Source organism: Hypomesus nipponensis, chromosome 20 (genome assembly GCF_054491055.1).
Source record: "Hypomesus nipponensis isolate SF chromosome 20, ASM5449105v1, whole genome shotgun sequence".
NCBI lineage: Eukaryota > Metazoa > Chordata > Actinopteri > Osmeriformes > Osmeridae > Hypomesus > Hypomesus nipponensis.
The window spans coordinates 7,572,227-7,590,908 of record NC_140380.1 but is presented as its reverse complement, the minus strand read 5'-3'; the positions used below and the strand labels follow the sequence as shown (position 1 = coordinate 7,590,908).

Here is an 18,682-nt window from a genome sequence, read left to right as displayed (position 1 = left end):
CATTAAAGCTGCCAAAAAGACCATCTAAGTCACTACATCTAATAAAACCAACTCTGTGCCACTGTGTAAAGGTATGATCCAATCTGGCTGCAGGAAAGAGGTGGTTATTGGAAATAGGGCTACACATAGAAAAGTCAAGAAGTTTTAATGTTGTCTAAATTGTGCCCATATTTTGAGAGTAGAATGTACTACAAGGTTTGAAGTATGCTGATGGTGAGAGAGGTAACTTTGCTGAAATCAGAGCGGAGAGAGATGTTGATATGAAGGAGCTTTCTTCAACTTGGCACCAGTCCATTGGATATCAATAATTCTAATTGTATATATCAAGAATTCTAATTGTTGATATGTAGCGAAGCTACACCGGTTCGCCCTGTCGGGGCTTATTTTCCCGATAATGACCGGCATTATCCCACTTACATGGCTACTTGCCGAAAAAATAACTTAACACAGTGTGTCTTTTTACAATTTATTTGTTACCATTCGTACTAGTGTTGATCAGCAGATAAATTAGTTCACCAAAGTCGTTGAACTTCATAGGCGTTGAACATTCTTTAGGCTTCAAATCAGCTGTCAACTGCTCAAAAGTCAACTTCCCTTGACAGCGGTCAGTTATACATAGCAACGGTCAGTTATCGAAAAATAATTGACGTAGAACGTTGGGAAGCCCCATTCAACGTATTATAATCATAATAATCATAAAACGTGTTCGTGGTTAAATGACATGGAACATCCTGTTGGCTTCAATGGCTTGTTAAAGTTAACTATCGCTAGCCAAGATCGACGTTATCCACCCGGAAGTAAGATATTTGTTGTTGTGACGTCAGGCTGAAATGTCCTATGGGTCATTCTACAGCATTAAGAACAGCCGTGTAATAATGTATGACCAGAGAATGTCATGCTCTGGTATGACTATCATGTGGGCCGGAGTATGGGTCCGTTAATTATGTTTACAGAGACCGCACAGAGGCCGGTGCGTGTCCACTACAGCCGAGCGGGCGGGCGGCGCGACGGCTCCCTATTTATTTTCAATGAAACCGGGCGACGCAATGTTTGTAGGGATCCATTTTGCGTTGACAGAAGGAGTGTAAAGTATTTTAAGTAAGTCATTTCAAATAATCTTCCAGAATATAATGTAGCACAGAGAGAGAGAGATCCACATAACCTGTGTTAGAACATTGTGATAAGTTATTGGTTGGTAATGAATGAAGAGTTTTCTGAAAGGCGGTATATTCGGAACACGATACACTTGGAGGGAGGTCACGTAGAAGAAAGTAGCCTATAGCTATAGCTTCATAAAGTAACTCAGTAAATGTACATGTATGGGCCTACATTTATGATCAGAAGAACGAGTATTTGCGTTGTTTAATTTAAATCATAAGGCCAGAGTGAAAGTCCTGTTATAGCTACGTCTGGGTAAAATGCGCAATAGGCTACATAAGAGATCATCTCTTACCGAAAAAACACTGAATGTGGGCTTCTTCTCTTCTTTGTTTTCAAGAATCCAAATAAATACGATTTTTTTTCCATGTTCAGCATTTGGTCACACCAAATGCAATACGTTTTTCAATGTTAGACATAGACACTTCAAAGCACGTTTTAGAGTTGTGCAACCCGTGTTGAAAAATGCAAAATAGGGCCGTAATATTGTTTTGGCAGTTTAGGAACTCAAAATATACCTTTATTTATTTTTTATAGTTATGCACCTATAACTGTGTTTCCTAACAGTAATCAATCAGGAATATTTATATAATCATAAAGGCCAAGGCACAGTCTCCAAAATTAATTAACTAGTTTAATATCAAGCTGCTCTTTCTTTAAGGTAACACTGTTGTTTGTTCACACTTCTACAGGTCTGGCTGAGCTGGGACTCTCCTGGTGCTGCCCTCGAGGAGAACTACTGCCTCTAAATGAGTCTGCCTGGGGAGATAGAGGAAGGGGGCCCTGCCTCTAAAATGAGTCTCTCTGGGGAGACTGAAAACACAGTCAAAAGGTACGAGTCAAAAGAGATGAAATGTCTCTTCTGTTACTCTTTGTGACAAAGTGAATTGGGTAAATAGTAGTGGGTAAGTAAATGGTTTATTCAGGATGTGAGTGTCTTCACATTAATACGTCTATATAAAACAACAATGTGAGGTTTATCACATTATCCAGCTGTATTCAACCATCTCAAATGTTTGTACTTGTGAAATCCTATTGGAATATGTCAGCTATTTTAATCATGATCCCTATGGATTCATGGTTGGCTTTGATTAGCTACATTGTTACTCTATAGCTGCTGTCTTTACAGGATCAAGCATCAGAGACCAGCCTCACCTGTACCCAGCTGTGTGTCCATGAAGACTGACAGGTCTATGGAACCTCCATTCAACTTCAGAGAAGGAGATCTTACCACTGAGTCAGGGTAGGAACTAAAGTCTGCTGCAGCCATGTTCATAATTATCTAAATGTTACTGGTAATATTTTCCTTTATGTGTAAGACAGTTCTGTACCATTATCTGTTCATCCCAGAAATGATCAGTATTCAGATAGAAACAGGAATGTTTCCAGAATGTAACAGAATGTAGTTCCATTAGTGTTTTGTGACCATTCAAGTGTTCTTTTTGTTCCATAATAGGGTAAAGCTGTTCCAAATGCGAGACTATAGAGTAGACTTTAAATCCAAATATTGGAAAAGTAAATATGTAATGAGTATATTAACGTAACTGTGCGTGTCCACTACAGCGGAGCGGGCGGCGCGTTGGCGTCGGCTTCCAATTCATTTTCAATGAAACCGGGCGTTGACGCTCGTGTAGGGCATTGTGGGAGCGTACGCGAGCGTCAGCGCCCGGTTTCATTGAAAATGAATTGGAAGCCGACGCTCTGCGCCGCTCCGCTCCGCTGTAGTGGACACTCACCGTAACTGTCCTACTGATTGAACCACCCTTTATCCAATAATCTCTTTAATTCTTCATGTTTTTATTTATTTCTAAACAAATCCATTCTTAAAGTTTTGTTTTGAAGAATGTTTGCCTACTAAAAATATGTTTTTAGATTTATAACATGTCTTACCCCCACACATACTCTCCTCAACTAGGCGACTGAGTGTTCAATTATACAATAATAAAGTAGTCATGAGTGTACATGTTTAAGTCTTGAGTAGTCATGAACCAAAAAGTCAATTTATCATGTCATTTAACATGTCAGCTATTTTAATCATTATGCCTATGTAACAGACGTGGTATTGCAAGCTCCATCAGAGGTATACGGGCCACTGTTCACTCCGACCAGGAGTCAAACCGACCACCTCTGACTTCCCAAGCACCACCACTACCAACTACGCCAACGAAAAGCTAGCAATTTGTTGACGCGGGTGGCCTGTTACATACTTGAGGAGTGAGTTTCACCACACACCGGCTACATTCACCCCTCAAACTCACTCCGGCCGGTTAGCTGATGCTAACCTAGCGATCCAGGTCACGGCACCAGTGTAACAGACGTGGTATTGCATGCTCCGTCAGAGGTATACGGGCCACTGTTCACTCCGACCAGGAGTCGAACCGACCACCTCTGACTTCCCAAGCACCACCACTACCAACTACGCCAACGAAAAGCTAGCAATTCGTTGATGCGGGTGGCCTGTTACATACTTGAGGAGTGAGTTTCACCACACAGGCTACACCTATGGATTCATGGTTGGGTTTGATTAGCTACATCGTTACTCTATAGCTGCTGTATGTGTTTACAGGATCAGGCATCAGAGACCAGCCTCACCTGTACCCAGCTGTGTGTCCATGAAGACTGACAGGTCTATGGAACCTCCATTCAACTTCAGAGAAGGAGATCTTACCACTGAGTCAGGGTAGGAACTAAAGTCTGCTGCAGCCGTGTTCATAATTATATAAATGTTTCTGGTAATATTTTCCTTTATGTGTAAGACAGTTCTGTACCATTATCTGTTCATCCCAGAAATGATCAGTATTCAGATAGAAACAGGATGGGGGTGGGGCCTACAATGAATGTGTTTTAACTAGTGTTTTGTGACCATTCAAGTGTTTTTTTTATGTTCTATAATAGGGTAAAGCTGTTCCAAATGCGAGACTATAGAGTAGACTTTAAATCCAAATATTTGAAAAGTAAATATGTAATGAGTATATTAACCTAACTGTCCTACTGATTGAACCACCCTTTATCCAATATTCTCTTGAATTCTTCATGTTTTTATTTATTTCTAAACAAATCCATTCTTAAAGTCTTGTTTTGAAGAATGATTGAATAATGTTTGCCTAATAAAAATATGGTTATAGATTTATACCATGTCTTACCCCCACACATACTGTCCTCAAATATGCGACTTGACTGTTCAATTATACAATAGTGAAGTAGTCATGAGTGTACATGTGTAAGTCTTGAGTAGTCATGAAACAAAAAGTCAATTTATCTCCAGATTAGTTGTCCTATGATGGGAGTTTCCCCTTCGATAGAACCACACTGCCAATGACAACCCAATGTCTATTACAGTAAATGGTTAACTCAGTACGTGAGTTTCTTGACATAAATACGTATATATAAAACAACAATGTGAGGTTTATCACATTATCCAGCTGTATTCAACCATCTCAAATGTTTGTACTTGTGAAATTCTATTGGAACATGTCAGCTATTTTAATCATTATGGCTATGGATGCATGGTTGGGTTTGATTAGCTACATTGTTACTCTATAGCTGCTGTATGTCTTTACAGGATCAAGCATCAGAGACCAGCCTCACCTGTACCCAGCTGTGTGTCCATGAAGACTGACAGGTCTATGGAACCTCCATTCAACTTCAGAGAAGGAGATCTTACTACTGAGTCAGGGTAGGAACTAAAGTCTGCTGCAGCCATGTTCACAATTAAATATTTTTCAGGAAATATTTTCCTTTATGTGTAAGAAGGTTCTGTGCCATTATTTGTATCTGTTCATCCCAGAAATGATCAGTATTCAGATAGACTCTGCTCCTGGAGAGATACCCTCATGCATGGGCGTATCTAGCCCTATTTTGGGGGGGCTGGAGCCCCCCCCCCCCCGAAAGTTCCATTAGCCCCCCAAAAGAATGTTGATAAAAAAATAAAACTTTCATATTTTAAATCTAAATTTGTTAATTTCTCTTCCTAAAACCCACTAGAGGACACTTTAAAATAATATTCTTCTGGGGGAACATGCCCCCAGACCCCCCTAGTTTTGACGGGTCCCAGGAAAAATAATAGGTTTTATCTAGGGGCTTAGCCCCCCCAAAAGTGTGAACCTGGATTTGCTCCTGCCCTCATGTAGGTTTACACTTCAACCCTGCTCCTGAAGACATACTCTCCTGTAGAAACAAACACCAGCTCTAACTAACCTGAATGTGAGTTTAGAACACAGACTTCCCCTCCTAGTGGAATCCTTCATTTAAACCAGTTCAGGTGTGTAGTGTGCTGTGTATTTGTGTCTGTGTGTGTGTGTGTGAGAGACTGGTGTTCATATGGGATCATGTCTCTGCAGTCTGCTGCCACCTGGACAACAGGACATTCAGAGACACACTGACATCAGTACGAGCTTCACTTCATCTTTACACAACATTGTTTAAATCTTTCTCTGGTGATTTCAGTACTTTGTCAAGACTGTTGGTATTCATGTAAAGATAATTAACTTCTTTTTGTTCCATAGTTGTCAGTGGACTCCAAAGAGTGCTAGGAACTCATAAAGCCACGATGAAGAGGAGGTTTGAACATTTGGTTGAAAGCATCATGACATCAGAGAATGCCATCCTCCTCACCAGTATCTATACTGAGCTGTACATCACAGAGGGAGACAGTGAAGGGGTTAATAATGAACATGAGGTCTGGCAGCTTGAGACGGCATCCAGGATACGAATCACACACGACACACCCATCAACTGCAATGACATCTTCCAGCTCCTACCTGGCCAAGAGAGACTGGTCAGGACTGTGCTGACGAAGGGCATCGCTGGCATCGGAAAAACCGTCTCTGTGCAGAAGTTTCTCCTCGACTGGGCTGAAGGGAAGGCAAATCATGAGGTGGATGTGATGTTTGTGCTTCCTTTCCGGGAGCTGAATCTGATCAAAGATGTCCGGTACAGTCTCTTTCAACTGCTGAGAGATTTCCACCCAGAACTTCACATGGAGGATGGAGACATCCTCGCTGTCTCTAAAGCCATGTTCATCTTTGATGGTCTGGATGAGAGCCGACTCCCTCTAGACTTCAGAAGAAACCAGAGCTGGTGTGATGTCACTGAGTCCACCTCAGTGGATGTGCTGCTGACCAACCTGATCAAAGGAAACCTGCTTCCCTCTGCTCTCATCTGGATCACCACTCGACCTGCAGCAGCCAATCAGATCCCCTCTGAGTGTGTTGACCTGGTGACAGAGGTACGAGGGTTCAATGATGCTCAGAAGAAGGAGTACATCATGAAGAGATGCAGTGATGAGATCCTGGCCAGGAGAATCATCTCACACATCGAGACATCAAGGACCCTCTACATCATGTGCCACATTCCAGTCTTCTCCAGCATGTGTGTGACAGTCCTGGAGCACATGCTGAGAGCAGATCGCACAGGAGAGATGCCCCAGACCCTGACTGAGATGTACGCACACTTCCTGCTCATTCAGACCAAGATGAAGAACCAGAAGTATCAAGAAGGAAACGGGACAGATGAAGAGGAGCTCTTGAGGTCTGACCAGGAAGTTCTCCTGAAGCTGGGGAAGCTGGCGTTTGAACATCTGAAGAAAGGCAACCTGCTGTTCTACCAGGAAGACCTGGAAGAGTGCGGCCTCCATGTCCAAGAGGCAGCGGTGTACTCTGGAGTGTGCACGGCCATCTTCAAAGAAGAGTCTGTGCTTTTTCAGAAGATGGTGTACTGCTTTGTGCACCTGAGCATTCAGGAGTTTCTCTCAGCAGTCTACATCTTACATTGTTACGCAACCAACAACATGGAAGCACTGAGGCCGTTCTTAATGAGGACGTTCCCACGAAGGAATATTAAAGCTCTACATAGGAATCGACCTTTGGAAGACCTGCTGAAGGGGGCAGTAAACAAAGCTTTGCAGAGTAAGAATGGACACTTGGACCTCTTTGTGCGCTTCCTCCACGGCCTCTCACTGGAGTCCAATCAGAAGCTGTTAGGAGGCCTGTTGGCTCAGACCCAGAGGAGTCCAGAGAGCCTGCAGAAGACAGTCACATCCCTCAAGGAGATGCAGACGGAGCACATCTCCCCAGAGAGGTGCATCAATCTCTTCCACTGCTTGATGGAGATGAAAGACAACTCAGTACAGCAGGAGATCCAAGCATACTTGAAGGAAAATAACTCATCCAAGGCCCTGTCTGTAACCCACTGCTCAGCACTGGCCTACATGCTGCAGATGTCAGAGAAGGTTCTGGATGAGTTTGACCCGCAGAAATACAACACATCTGAGGAGGGGCGCAGGAGACTGCTCCCAGCTGTGAAGATCTGCAGAAAAGCTGTGTAAGTAGTGATGGAAACATGCCATTTACATGTCAACTATACACATTTAGCCTGATTTCGGTCCGGGCCCTCACACGGGCCGTAAACGCTGCCCCCTCCTCCCCCAGTTACTGCGCACAAAATTTTAACAAATATATTTTTTAGACTGCTATACATGTAATAAATCATTGGAAAGCGACGATTCTTGTGCTTGTACTTATGGAAACCGTTTCAAGATCAAGTCGCAACAGCAAGTATTACCAACGTCTTTGTCCAGTCACAAATGTGTAAACAAAGCAAAAGCTAACTATTCTACTCACCCTAAAAGGTTTAGCCTGGTCCAGGTATGCAAAAAGTCTCAACAAAAAAATCGACTGGTTACATTCCCAAAGGTCCAAACTATCTAACCATGTTGAGTAGTTTGTCCAAAACAATTAATTATATCCACACATAGCCATGTTCTTGTTGCTTAAATCTGTCTTCGCCAATTCCATTTTTGCAGTCTCTCATGCACTATCGCTCATTGAAAGAGATATTGGCCGGGTTTCCCAGATTCGTTAAGAAGCCCTTAACGCTAAGAGCTTCTTAAGAACGTTCGAAAAGCGCTCTAGAACGCCCTTAGAACATTCTTAAGAAGCTCTTAGCGTTAAGAGCTTCTTAACGCGTTTTTGATGTTTCCCTGCTCCAACACACCTGATTCAAATGCATATTCGTTACCAGGCTTCTACAGAGCTAGATAACGACCCTTTTATTTGAATCAGGTGTGTTGGAGCAGGGAAACATCTAAAACAAGCAGGACAGGGGGTCCCTGAGGACAGGGTTGAGAACCACTGCAATAGGACATTGGTTCCCAACCCTGGTCCTCGGGACCCCCTGTCCTGCATGTTTTAGATGTTTCCCTGCTCCAACACACTTGATTCAAATGAATGGGTCATTATTCAGCAGAAGCCTGTTAACGACCATTCATTTGAATCAGGTGTGTTGGAGCAGGGAAACATGCAGGACAGGGGGTCCCAAGGACCAGGGTTGGGAACCACTGCCCTGGTGACAGCCTTCTAAAGCCAACTAGGTCTGTGTGTCCTGTACTCTTATAAAAATGTGTGTCAAATATGAATATATTGTGGTATTATATTTGACTTTTGAGTTGAATTGGGTAAGGCTTCAACCTGTGGTCCAATTCTGTCTTCCAGCTAATACCTACCACCTCTAGGCCTCTTCAGGCCTCTTTTTTCAAAACAAAATCTAGGCGGACATAGACATTTTCAATTTCCTTGTGTTCAAGCTTCTATTACTCAACACCAGTAGGACTTACAGGGGTCCTGACAACAGGGGAAATAACTTCAAAAGAGACCATTTACATGCATGTACTCCAAATGGTTCAAGAACAGCTTTCAATTTAATTTGGGTATGCTGTTTAGGCATTTTCAAGCAAATTTAACAGGATTTTTAAAAGGTTAGTCAAATGCACAGACACTTAACACACGTTTTTTGTATGTTAAACATGTCTTTGTGAAGCACATACAGTTGTTTCATGTTTATTATGCAACAGACTCTCTGGATGTAAACTCACTGATGCATCATGGGAAGTGGTGTGCTCAGCCCTCACCTCTAACCCCTCCCATCTGAGAGAGCTGGACCTGAGAGACTCTGGCCTGAAGGATCCAGAAGTGAAGCTGCTCTCTGCTGCACTGAAGAATCCAAACTGCAAACTGGAGGCTCTGAGGTCTGTATTCATTCATTTATTATGTTTAAATTATTTAATTAAGAATGAACAAACATCACATTTCTTGTAATAAGATTACATGATTTCCTACGCCTTAATTCTAATAAGTGTGTAAGTTTATAAGATGATGAACTCTACTGACTGGATGAATTAAGTACTCGTTTATACAGCCGTCATTGTTCATTTTAGCCACTAGAGGGAGCAGTGTCCTGCTGTTATTGTGACTGGCCTCACAATGGGATGGGAAGCTTATGATCAGACATCTCCAATGTTCAGCTAATGGCAACAGTTTAAACAAAGCTAGTCTGAATGTAATCAACATGACTTATGTCTAATTCTAAAGATATTGCCCGAAGTTGTTATAAATTGCTGGAGTTCTATAGTGACCATAAGACCTGTTTCAGGTTAGTGCTGTTTGTAATCCTGTAATGATCCTTCTACAGGTTGCCAGCCCTTCACCTCACAGAGGAAGGCTGTGCTTCTCTGGCTTCAGCTCTGAAGTCAAACCCCTCCCTTCTGAGAGATCTGGATCTAAGCAACAGTGACCTGAGGGATTCAGGCATGAAGCTGCTCTCTGCTGTATTGGAGGATCCACTCTGCAAACTGGAGACTCTGAGGTCTGGATTCATTCATTTATTATGTTAAAATTATTTAATTAAGAATGAATAATCATTAAATTTCCTATGATGAGATAGGTAATAGGTGATTTTCTCTCTCTCAATTATAATAAGTGTGTAAGTTTATAATTTGATGAAATCCATAGACTCTCTGGATGAATAAAGTACCGTATTTCTTTGAATAAACGCCACAGTGTTTATTAAATAACTTTCATTTTTGGTGCAGCGTTAATTCGAGGGCGGCGTTTATTCGGGGCGGTGTTTAATTGGTAAGAGAGATTTTGTGAATTATAGTTGCAGTGCAACCAGTCAACTTTATTGCTGGCATTTTGACAAATGAATCATGCAGCTAAAAACGTAGGTTTCATTTACTACCTGACCTCCTTATCTGTTCTTTGTTTGTCTATGAGTGCGGCAACCCTTTCTCATTGGCTATCAATTAGGTGTGCGTTGGTAGTACAACTGTCTCAAATACAAGTGTTCTACATTGTGTAGAAATCTGAAGCAGCATGTCTAAACGTTCATACACGTTAGCTTTCAAACAGAAAGCTGTGCAGAAAGTTATATACATGTGTAATACTGGGGTTGAATTTAACCAATTAAATAACCGTTTTCAGATTTTTTAGGTGCAGCATTTTTTACACAACGTTCATTTTTGGTGCGGCGTTCATCCAAGGGCGGCTTTTATTCGAGGGTGGCGTTTATTCTAAGAAATACGGTACTTGTTTATACAGCCGTCATTGTTCATTGTAGCCACTAGAGGGAGCTGTGTGCTGCTGTTATTGTGACTGGCCTCACAATGGGATGGGAAGCTTATGATCAGACATCTCCAATGTTCAGCTAATGGCAACAGTTTAAACAAAGCTAGTCTGAATGTAATAAACATGCCTTATTATTTCTAAAGATATTGCCCGAAGTTGTTATAAATTGCTGGAGTTCCATAGTGACCATAAGACCTGTTTCAGGTTAGTGCTGTTTGTAATCCTGTAATGATCCTTCTACAGGTTGCCAGCCCTTCACATCACAGAGGAAGGCTGTGTTTCTCTGGCTTCAGCTCTGAAGTCAAACCCCTCCCTTCTGAGAGATCTGGATCTAAGCAACAGTGACCTGAGGGATTCAGGCATGAAGCTGCTCTCTGCTGTACTGGAGGATCCACTCTGCAAACTGGAGACACTGAGGTCTGTATTCATTCATTTATTATGTTCAAATTAGTGGTGGGCATAGATTATTTTTTTTTATCTAGATTAATCTCACTGTAATCTTGGCGTTAATCTAGATTAAAATGGTTCATTTGAATTCCGCCGAAGGCATTCAGAATATGTGTGCTACCCAAATAATGACTAAAAGTAAGTCTTTGAGAATGGGTTTCTTAAGACAGGTGGCGCATTAGACCAGGGGCTCATCTCCTGTTTCCAAAATGCATCACAAACTGCTTGAAAAGCTGTTCTACTATGATATTTGGTGATGAAAATAAATTATGTTCAATAAGATGTACTTGTTCATTCGATTAGTTAGCTTGGCTGATAGGGCTGTGCTGACAGGCTTGCCTCGGTGGCACTCAAACATAGTAGTTTGACGACGACGATTCCGCTGCGCTACTTCAGTGCTTGGCCCGGCATCTTCCGCATTAGCTAAGGGATGCTTTGCGTTTAGGTGGTATTTGAGACTGGAAGAACTCCTACAGTGAACTAATTCCGCATAACACAAGGTGCAAACAACCTTAGTCTTTTAGAGGTTTCCATTGGGAAGCTTCTTAAAAATACATTTTCCCTGAAGCAAACCCGGCGGCTTCATAGCTGCATCCATGTTCGCACGTGACGTTTGATGTGATAATTTCATACAAAAGGCTACACACAGGTTTGAAGACTCGTTCTCGTGCAATTCGGCTAGGTATACATCCGCGCTAAAATATCAAGTTGAAAGTCATCATAGCTTGCGTAGTATACACCCAGCTCCCAACCCAACTTTGAGAATAGATTAACGGCGATATCTTTTTTTATTGCAGCGCGTTAACGCCTATAACGGCCCACCACTAGTTAAAAATATTTAATTAAGAATGAATAAACGTCACATTTCCTATAGTGATAGTAGGTGATTTTCTCCCTCTTAATTCTAATAAGTGTGTAAGTTTATAAGATGATGAACTCTACAGTCTCTCTGGATGAATAAAGTAGGCTACTTGTTTATACAGCCGTCATTGTTCATTTTAGCCACTAGAGGGAGCAGTGTCCTGCTGTTATTGTGACTGGCCTCACAATGGGATGGGAAGCTCAGGTTCAGACATCTCCAATGTTCAGCTAATGGCAAAAGTTTAAACAAAGTTAGTCTCAATGTAATAAACATGCCTTATTATTTCTAAAGATATTGCCCGAAGTTGTTATAAATTGCTGGAGTTCCATAGTGACCATAAGACCTGTTTCAGGTTAGTGCTGTTTGTAATCCTGTAATGATCCTTCTACAGGTTGCCAGCCCTTCACCTCACAGAGGAAGGCTGTGCCTCTCTGGCTTCAGCTCTGAAGTCAAACCCCTCCCATCTGAGATATCTGGATCTAAGCAACAATGACATGAGAGATTCAGGCATGAAGCTGCTCTCTGCTGTACTGGAGGATCCACTCTGCAAACTGGAGACACTGAGGTCTGTATTCATTCATTTATTATGTTATAAATTATTAAATTAAGAATGAATAAACTTCACATTTCCTATAGTGAGAGTAGGTGATTTTCTCCCTCTTAATTCTAATAAGTGTGTAAGTTTATAAGATGATGAACTCTAGAGACTCTGGATGAATAAAGTACTTGTTTATACAGCTGTCATTGTTCATTTTAGCCACTAGAGGGAGCAGTGTCCTACTGTTATTGTGACTGGCCTCACAATGCGATGGGAAGCTCAGGTTCAGACTGCTTGATTTACTGAAATTATTCTGAAATGTTATGTTCTACTAGCCATTTCCCTACTTTAGCAAGTCACTGTATTTCCAAGCCCTGATAGTGTAACTGAGACAACACAGTAAATAATTCCTCTTTCAAGTAATAAGCCCCCGTTCAAGTGTTGACCAAGCCACTTTTTTGTGTTTTGATAATGCAGAATTCAGTCAAATAAAATGGGTAAAATAGACGTTATGAGTGGCACATACCGTGAGGTAACAAGGCATTTAATTTTTTTTACTTGTTGTCCAGTGGGGAAAGTACATTTCTCTTCTATTTGCCCTACTAAATAATCAATTTGTCCTGGACAAGCGAACAAGCCTTAATGTCGAGCCCTGAATAGGATGCACCCGCAATTACCTTGTCTACTTGAACCTGTCTTGAATTCGTCGGATTACATAATCTAGAATTGGCCTTCATGGAACCGCTATAACCATGACAAATTTGTTAGGTTCATTCAAATCAGGTTTGGGACTTTAATCATTGTTTTTTTTGGTGGGCTTTATGGAACAGGCTTCTGGTTCAAAGGTTTCATAGAACTACTACCACCAAACTGAACACAAACAAAACCTTCCTGAGCTGGGGAAAATAGTCACTCTGTCTAATGAGGGAGGAGCAGCTATGACAGCACCTTCCAAATGAACCCCTCTGTGCTGACTCACTCTGGAGGTCCAGATGGATTCTGTCCCAACATTCATCCTCTTTCTACAGGCTGTCAGGATGTCTGGTCACAGAGGAAGGCTGTGCTTCTCTGGCCTCAGCTCTGAGGTCCAACCCCTTCCACCTGAGGGAACTGGACCTGAGCTACAATCATCCAGGAGAAACAGGATTGAAGCTGCTCTCTGCTGGACTGGAGGATCCACACTGCAGACTGGAGAAACTCAAGTAAGGACATGTTTGTTTTTTTATATACCTCTTTATTGTAATGTTGCAACACTGAATATACATCTAATTACGTTAATGGGCTTTGCATTTCATGATGATACAATTAAAAACGGAATGTTTACTATATAATCTACAATATGGTGCAACTATGACCGTAGCTACAATCATAATTGCATTTCCAGGGTTCTATTCCAGAAAGCAGGTTTAGTGAAAACCCTGACATGAGGGACACTGGGTTTTTAGTTCCAGAAAGAGAGGTAACTAAAACCAGACGTTAGGAAATTAGGGGCTTAGCTCAAACCTAGGTCCTAGTGTCAGTTTGAAGTGAGGGAGATTTTTTCATTAATTTGATAGCAACATTTTGAAAGTTTGAGCTTTTTGTAATATAAACATTACTTTGGACTCATTGTTATATTTGCCGAATGTCTTTAACTACGAATATTATAATATTTACTTGAAGGAATCAGTTTTCGACAAATTTGTGCAGAGAAGTCTGATACCCAATGTCCCCCCTAAGCCCTGAACCCTCACAGACTGACTTGACGTCACCTAGTAAGTCTGCAAGAGGCTGCAAGGGCTCAAAATGCTATGAATTGGAATGGGCCAACACTTTGCGGTATTATTTGTAAAATAGTAATGTTGTTGGATGAAATCTGAAGAAAGCATATTTGGAATTGATCATCGAAGGACAACCTACATACAGTTCTGGCTGTATATGAACCATCAGTGGGCTTTGTGTTTAAACTGATGTTAACTATTTCTAACTATGTTGATGTCAGGGTTGGTTGCTCCTTCCATGCTTGTTTGTTTACTGTTCTTTTGTCTTTCTTGTCTTATGAGGCGGGTTAGCCGGGATCTTTTTCTCTCTTCCAGGCTTCCCCTGGTAACCCTCGTGTTTCACGTCACAATGCTGTGAATTGTGGGCAAGTCTGCAAAAATGCTGACTCAAGGGTGCATAAAATGTCTGTGAAAGAGCCCTCAGACTTATGCTGGGTACATTGTTTTAAACTTATAAGATTTTCAAACTGTGAGACCACAAACATGAGGACAAAAAATCCTAGATTTCACCGTTTTGCTCCAATAGTGTGTAGTGTGCAATGATGTGACAAAGACAGCACACCACACACAAACAGATTTTCAACCAGTGTCCCGACTGTGAACACAGGAAATCTGCAAAATCTCTTGAGACCTCAGAATAAGCATGGCGGACGAATTGCGATGATAGTGTTTGGAATTATTTTCACAGAAAATTTAAGGAAAAAAAAGAAAAAGGTTTACTGTTGCCACAAATCGACAAGCTGGCCCTCCATCTCTGCTGTCCATTTAACGCTGTGCTGCATCATGACTGTTTGTTATGCTTCCGTCTTCTCTCAGCTTGCTGTCTGATTGGATATTGTTTCATTTCACGTGATAATCTCCAGAGCGTGTGCGGGTTTGTACTCGGGGTTCCCCCCACACATCAGGATTTCTGATCGATTCGCGATTGGGGCGCCTCCGACATTCTTCCGACCAGGTTCGGTCACTCTTAACACACCTCACACCAAGGGAACATCTGATAAGATAATCTGTAGAACCATCAAGATAATCGGGACGTTACCTAGGATTGTCGGAAGGGGAAAAATCGACCCAATTATCCTGTGGTGTGTACCCAGCATTAGTGGGAACGCGTCTCAAAGTCTGTGAGCCTGTGAGGATGGACATTGGGATTGGGCCTAACCGTTCGTGAACTCTGGATTGATTCTCCTGTCGTCTTCTCTGAGGGGAAAAAGCTGTTCGTCCCGCGCATTGATTCAGAGCGTGCACGGAGAGAGGGGTCTATTCACAGAGGGGTCCGTTGTACTGACAGAGAGAACGCGAGCGGATTCCAGTGAATTAGAATTGAACTAACTCAGATCAGCTGTTCGTCAAGTCAGAGTTCAGAGTTAGGCTCAGAGTTTGTAAAACCTGCTTTCTGAAATACACCTCTGATGATGAGATAGAAACAACATGTTTACTTAGAAAGTCAGTTGCTAAGTCACTTATCAACAGGTGAAGTGTATTTTCATCATTCCTCTGCTTATCCCTACAGTGTGGATCATGGTGGAGAGTGCAGGATCAAACCTGGCCTTAGGAAATGTGAGTATTGACTGCTACTTGGTTCTAGTACACAAGGTCATACAAGGAAAAATACCATTAGTGACTTGGACACTGTAAAAAATGGACACACACACTATAAACACTACTTTTAGAAGCAGTCATTTAACACAACTACCCACATCAATTCTGTGTACGTCTGTGTGTGCTATGTCCCCTCCCTTCACCCTCCCTTCTCTCTCCCTATTCCCCTCCCTCCCCTCTCCTCTTATCTCCTCCTGTCCTCCCTTCTCTTCTCTGTTCCTCTCCTGCCTTCCTCTCCTCCTCCCCTCTCTTCCCTCCCCTCCCCTTCTCCTCCTCCCTCCTTACAACCTCCTCCTTACACCTCCTCTCTTCTCCTTTCATCTCCTGTTCTCCTGCCCTCTCCTCCTCTCATCCTGTCCTCAACCTCCCTTCTCCCCTCCCCCTTCCCGTCTCATCTCCCATCTCACCTCGCCTCCCCTCCTCCCAGCTCTCCTCCTCCCCTCTCTTCTCCACCCCTCTCTTCCACCCTCTGGATGGATGGATAGTAGGGAGAGGGAGAGGGAGAGCTCTCACATTGCACAGGTAAAAGTGGGCCACAGTGGCTTGACTCACACACTCTCACACTAACAAACATACACGCACACGGCACAGCTGACTGGGCCCAGAAAGAGAGGAAATCAATTACACACTTCAAAAAGACTAATCTCTGGGCACCTCCCAGACTAGGCCGGGGAGAGAGGGAATAAAGGCAGGACGCAAGCAGAGAGAAAAAGGGAGATGGATGGATGGAGAAAGAGAGAGAGATGAATGATCAGTACTATATTGTGTCTTGGTCTCCCCCATCAGATGCCTGTGACCTCACACTGGACCCAAACACAGCACACAGACACCTCTCTCTGTCTGAGGAGAACAGAAAGGTGACAAGGAGGAAAGAGAAGCATCCATATCCTGATCACCCAGAGAGGTTTGAGTTCTATCCACAGGTGCTGTGTAGAGAGGGTCTGTCTGGGCGCTGTTACTGGGAGGCAGAGTGGAGTGGAGGAGGGGTTCATATAGCAGTGACATATAAAATAATCAGCAGGAGAGGAGCGAGTGGTGACTGTAGGCTTGGACACAGTAGCAAGTCCTGGAGTCTGGAGTGTGATGATAACATTTACTCTGCCTGGCACAATTATAAGAGCACTGACATACCTGTCCCCCCCTCCAGCTCCCACAGAGTAGGAGTGTATCTGGACTGGCCGGCCGGCACTCTGTCCTTCTACACAGTCTCCTCTGACACACTGACCCACCTGCACACATTCCACAGCACATTCACTGAGTCCCTCTATCCTGGGTTTAATGTTAATGACTATGACTCCATAGTGTCGCTGTGTCAGGTAGAATAGCCCACACACACTCTCTCACCCTGTGCTCACATAGATGTTATTGAAGATTGAACTATATAAAGTTGTAATTGATATTCCAGAGTGTTTGTAATATTGTTGTGTTGAATGTTTGTTTTGTTTTGATTGTTGACAAACAATGACAACAATCCTGTCTTTGATCTCAGTTCCATCAGATACTGTTTAAGGGCATGTTTGGGTGGTTACTATATCTGTACTGTCCAGCTCATGTATATAATGACCATCTAAGAGACGTGTCTCACTCATGCCAACCACTCTGCCTGCCGTGGTGACGTCATCCGAACAGCTCGTCTAATAAACCAAAGTCAACTCTTTTCATTGTGGTGTTTTCCTTGGCATCTCTTCTGACAGAAAATGCATCATATCAGTGTCTGACTGACTAAATAAGGAGAAATAAAGATGTTTTATACAGGAGGATAGAAGACATGCTGTGTGTTTGTTTGTGACCCAGTGGCCTAGACACACACACGATGTAAACACTACATTTAGGACCAGTAATATGACAGTATTACCCACTTGAATATACACTGTGTGTGTCTAGTGTGATCCCCTCTCTCACCTTATCTACTCTCCTTTTCTACAACATGGCTACATCAAGTTTTTATGATGGTTGTGTCCGAGTGAGAAAATGATTAACGTGATTTGAAAGATGTTGTCAATGAATGCATTGTGTGTAAGCAATGAAAACGTATCCACAGTTTAACTCCATGTATTGAGTTTTGAAAATGTGACCTAAGTATTGAAACCTAGCGATTGTAAAACAAAATGGTAAGGAATCTGCCACGATATGCTGATGAGCTTCAACAGAGCGATAGTCAGGTGTGTTTGATACGTCCTCCTCTAGGGAGAAAGGGGGCAGCATCAACATCCTGACATGATTCCATACTGGGGAGTGGAGTGGATGGTTGTGGCATCAGGAGCAGGGTGGAGGTCAGGGGAGGGAGTGGAGGGTTGGGGCATCAGGAGCAGGGTGGAGGTCAGGGGAGGGAGTGGAGGACTAGGCTCTCAGAGCTGGGGGGTGTTAAACTCACAGAAAACACTGTGTTTCCTTTACTCCGTTTGGTCACACTCCATGATCACCAGTACAACTCACGCAGTACCCACACAGTAACCACCCAGTAACAACATCCGGTCTCCACCAAAGTATGAGTATCCGAACCGGAAATACATGAGTATGAGTATCCGAACCGGAAATACATAGTTAACAAACTCACTCTCTTTTAAAAAACAAAAAAACTTGAGGATTACATATTAAAGTGAGCATAACATCACAGGGCATAGCCAAAGTATAACCTAAATATTCTTACAGTACCTCAGTGCCATTTAGGTAAGAACATTTCATAACAAAAGTGAACATATTGCAAATTATAGCCTGACTTGGTTGAACTTTTTCTGACGAACTTTAGTGCAAATGTAGCCTGTGTATGGTGAAACTCACTAGTCAAGTATGTACCAGGCCAAACAAATAGCTAGCTTTTCGTTGGCGTAGTTGGTAGTGGTGGTGCTTGTGAAGTCAGAGGCGGTGAGTTCGACTCCCGGTGGGAGCGGACAGTGGCCTGTAAACCTCTGACGGA

General features: G+C 42.6%; 1 protein-coding gene across 4 annotated transcripts; it reads left to right on the top strand.

The window, feature by feature from the left end:
* Positions 1-853: 853 nt before the first annotated feature.
* LOC146246195 (NLR family CARD domain-containing protein 3-like) lies at positions 854-17,422 on the top strand. 4 transcript variants are annotated; one of them, XM_084683914.1, is made up of 14 exons: positions 866-1,098; positions 1,851-1,990; positions 2,288-2,401; positions 3,725-3,838; positions 4,721-4,834; positions 5,499-5,545; positions 5,664-7,479; positions 9,008-9,181; positions 9,625-9,798; positions 10,803-10,976; positions 12,260-12,433; positions 13,435-13,608; positions 15,677-15,723; positions 16,552-17,422. In XM_084683914.1, the coding sequence occupies exons 2-14, from the start codon at positions 1,908-1,910 to the stop codon at positions 17,088-17,090; spliced, it is 3,744 nt and encodes a 1,247-aa protein (XP_084540040.1). In that variant the 5' UTR covers positions 866-1,098; positions 1,851-1,907; the 3' UTR covers positions 17,091-17,422. The 4 variants fall into 4 exon arrangements, with proteins under 4 accessions (XP_084540044.1, XP_084540040.1, XP_084540042.1 ...); XM_084683918.1 differs by lacking the exons at positions 13,435-13,608; positions 15,677-15,723; positions 16,552-17,422 and adding an exon at positions 13,237-13,360 and having other exon boundaries at positions 854-1,098; XM_084683916.1 differs by lacking the exons at positions 866-1,098; positions 1,851-1,990; positions 2,288-2,401 and adding an exon at positions 2,408-3,633.
* Positions 17,423-18,682: the final 1,260 nt, after the last annotated feature.

Coding starts and splice junctions, on each gene's coding strand:
- LOC146246195 (XM_084683914.1), top strand. CDS start 1,908: ATGAGTCTGCCTGGGGAGATAGAGGAAGGGGGCCCTGCCTCTAAAATG. Junction 10,977..12,259: donor TGCAAACTGGAGACACTGAG/GTCTGTATTCAT, acceptor ATCCTTCTACAG/GTTGCCAGCCCTTCACCTCA. Junction 15,724..16,551: donor CAAACCTGGCCTTAGGAAAT/GTGAGTATTGAC, acceptor CTCCCCCATCAG/ATGCCTGTGACCTCACACTG.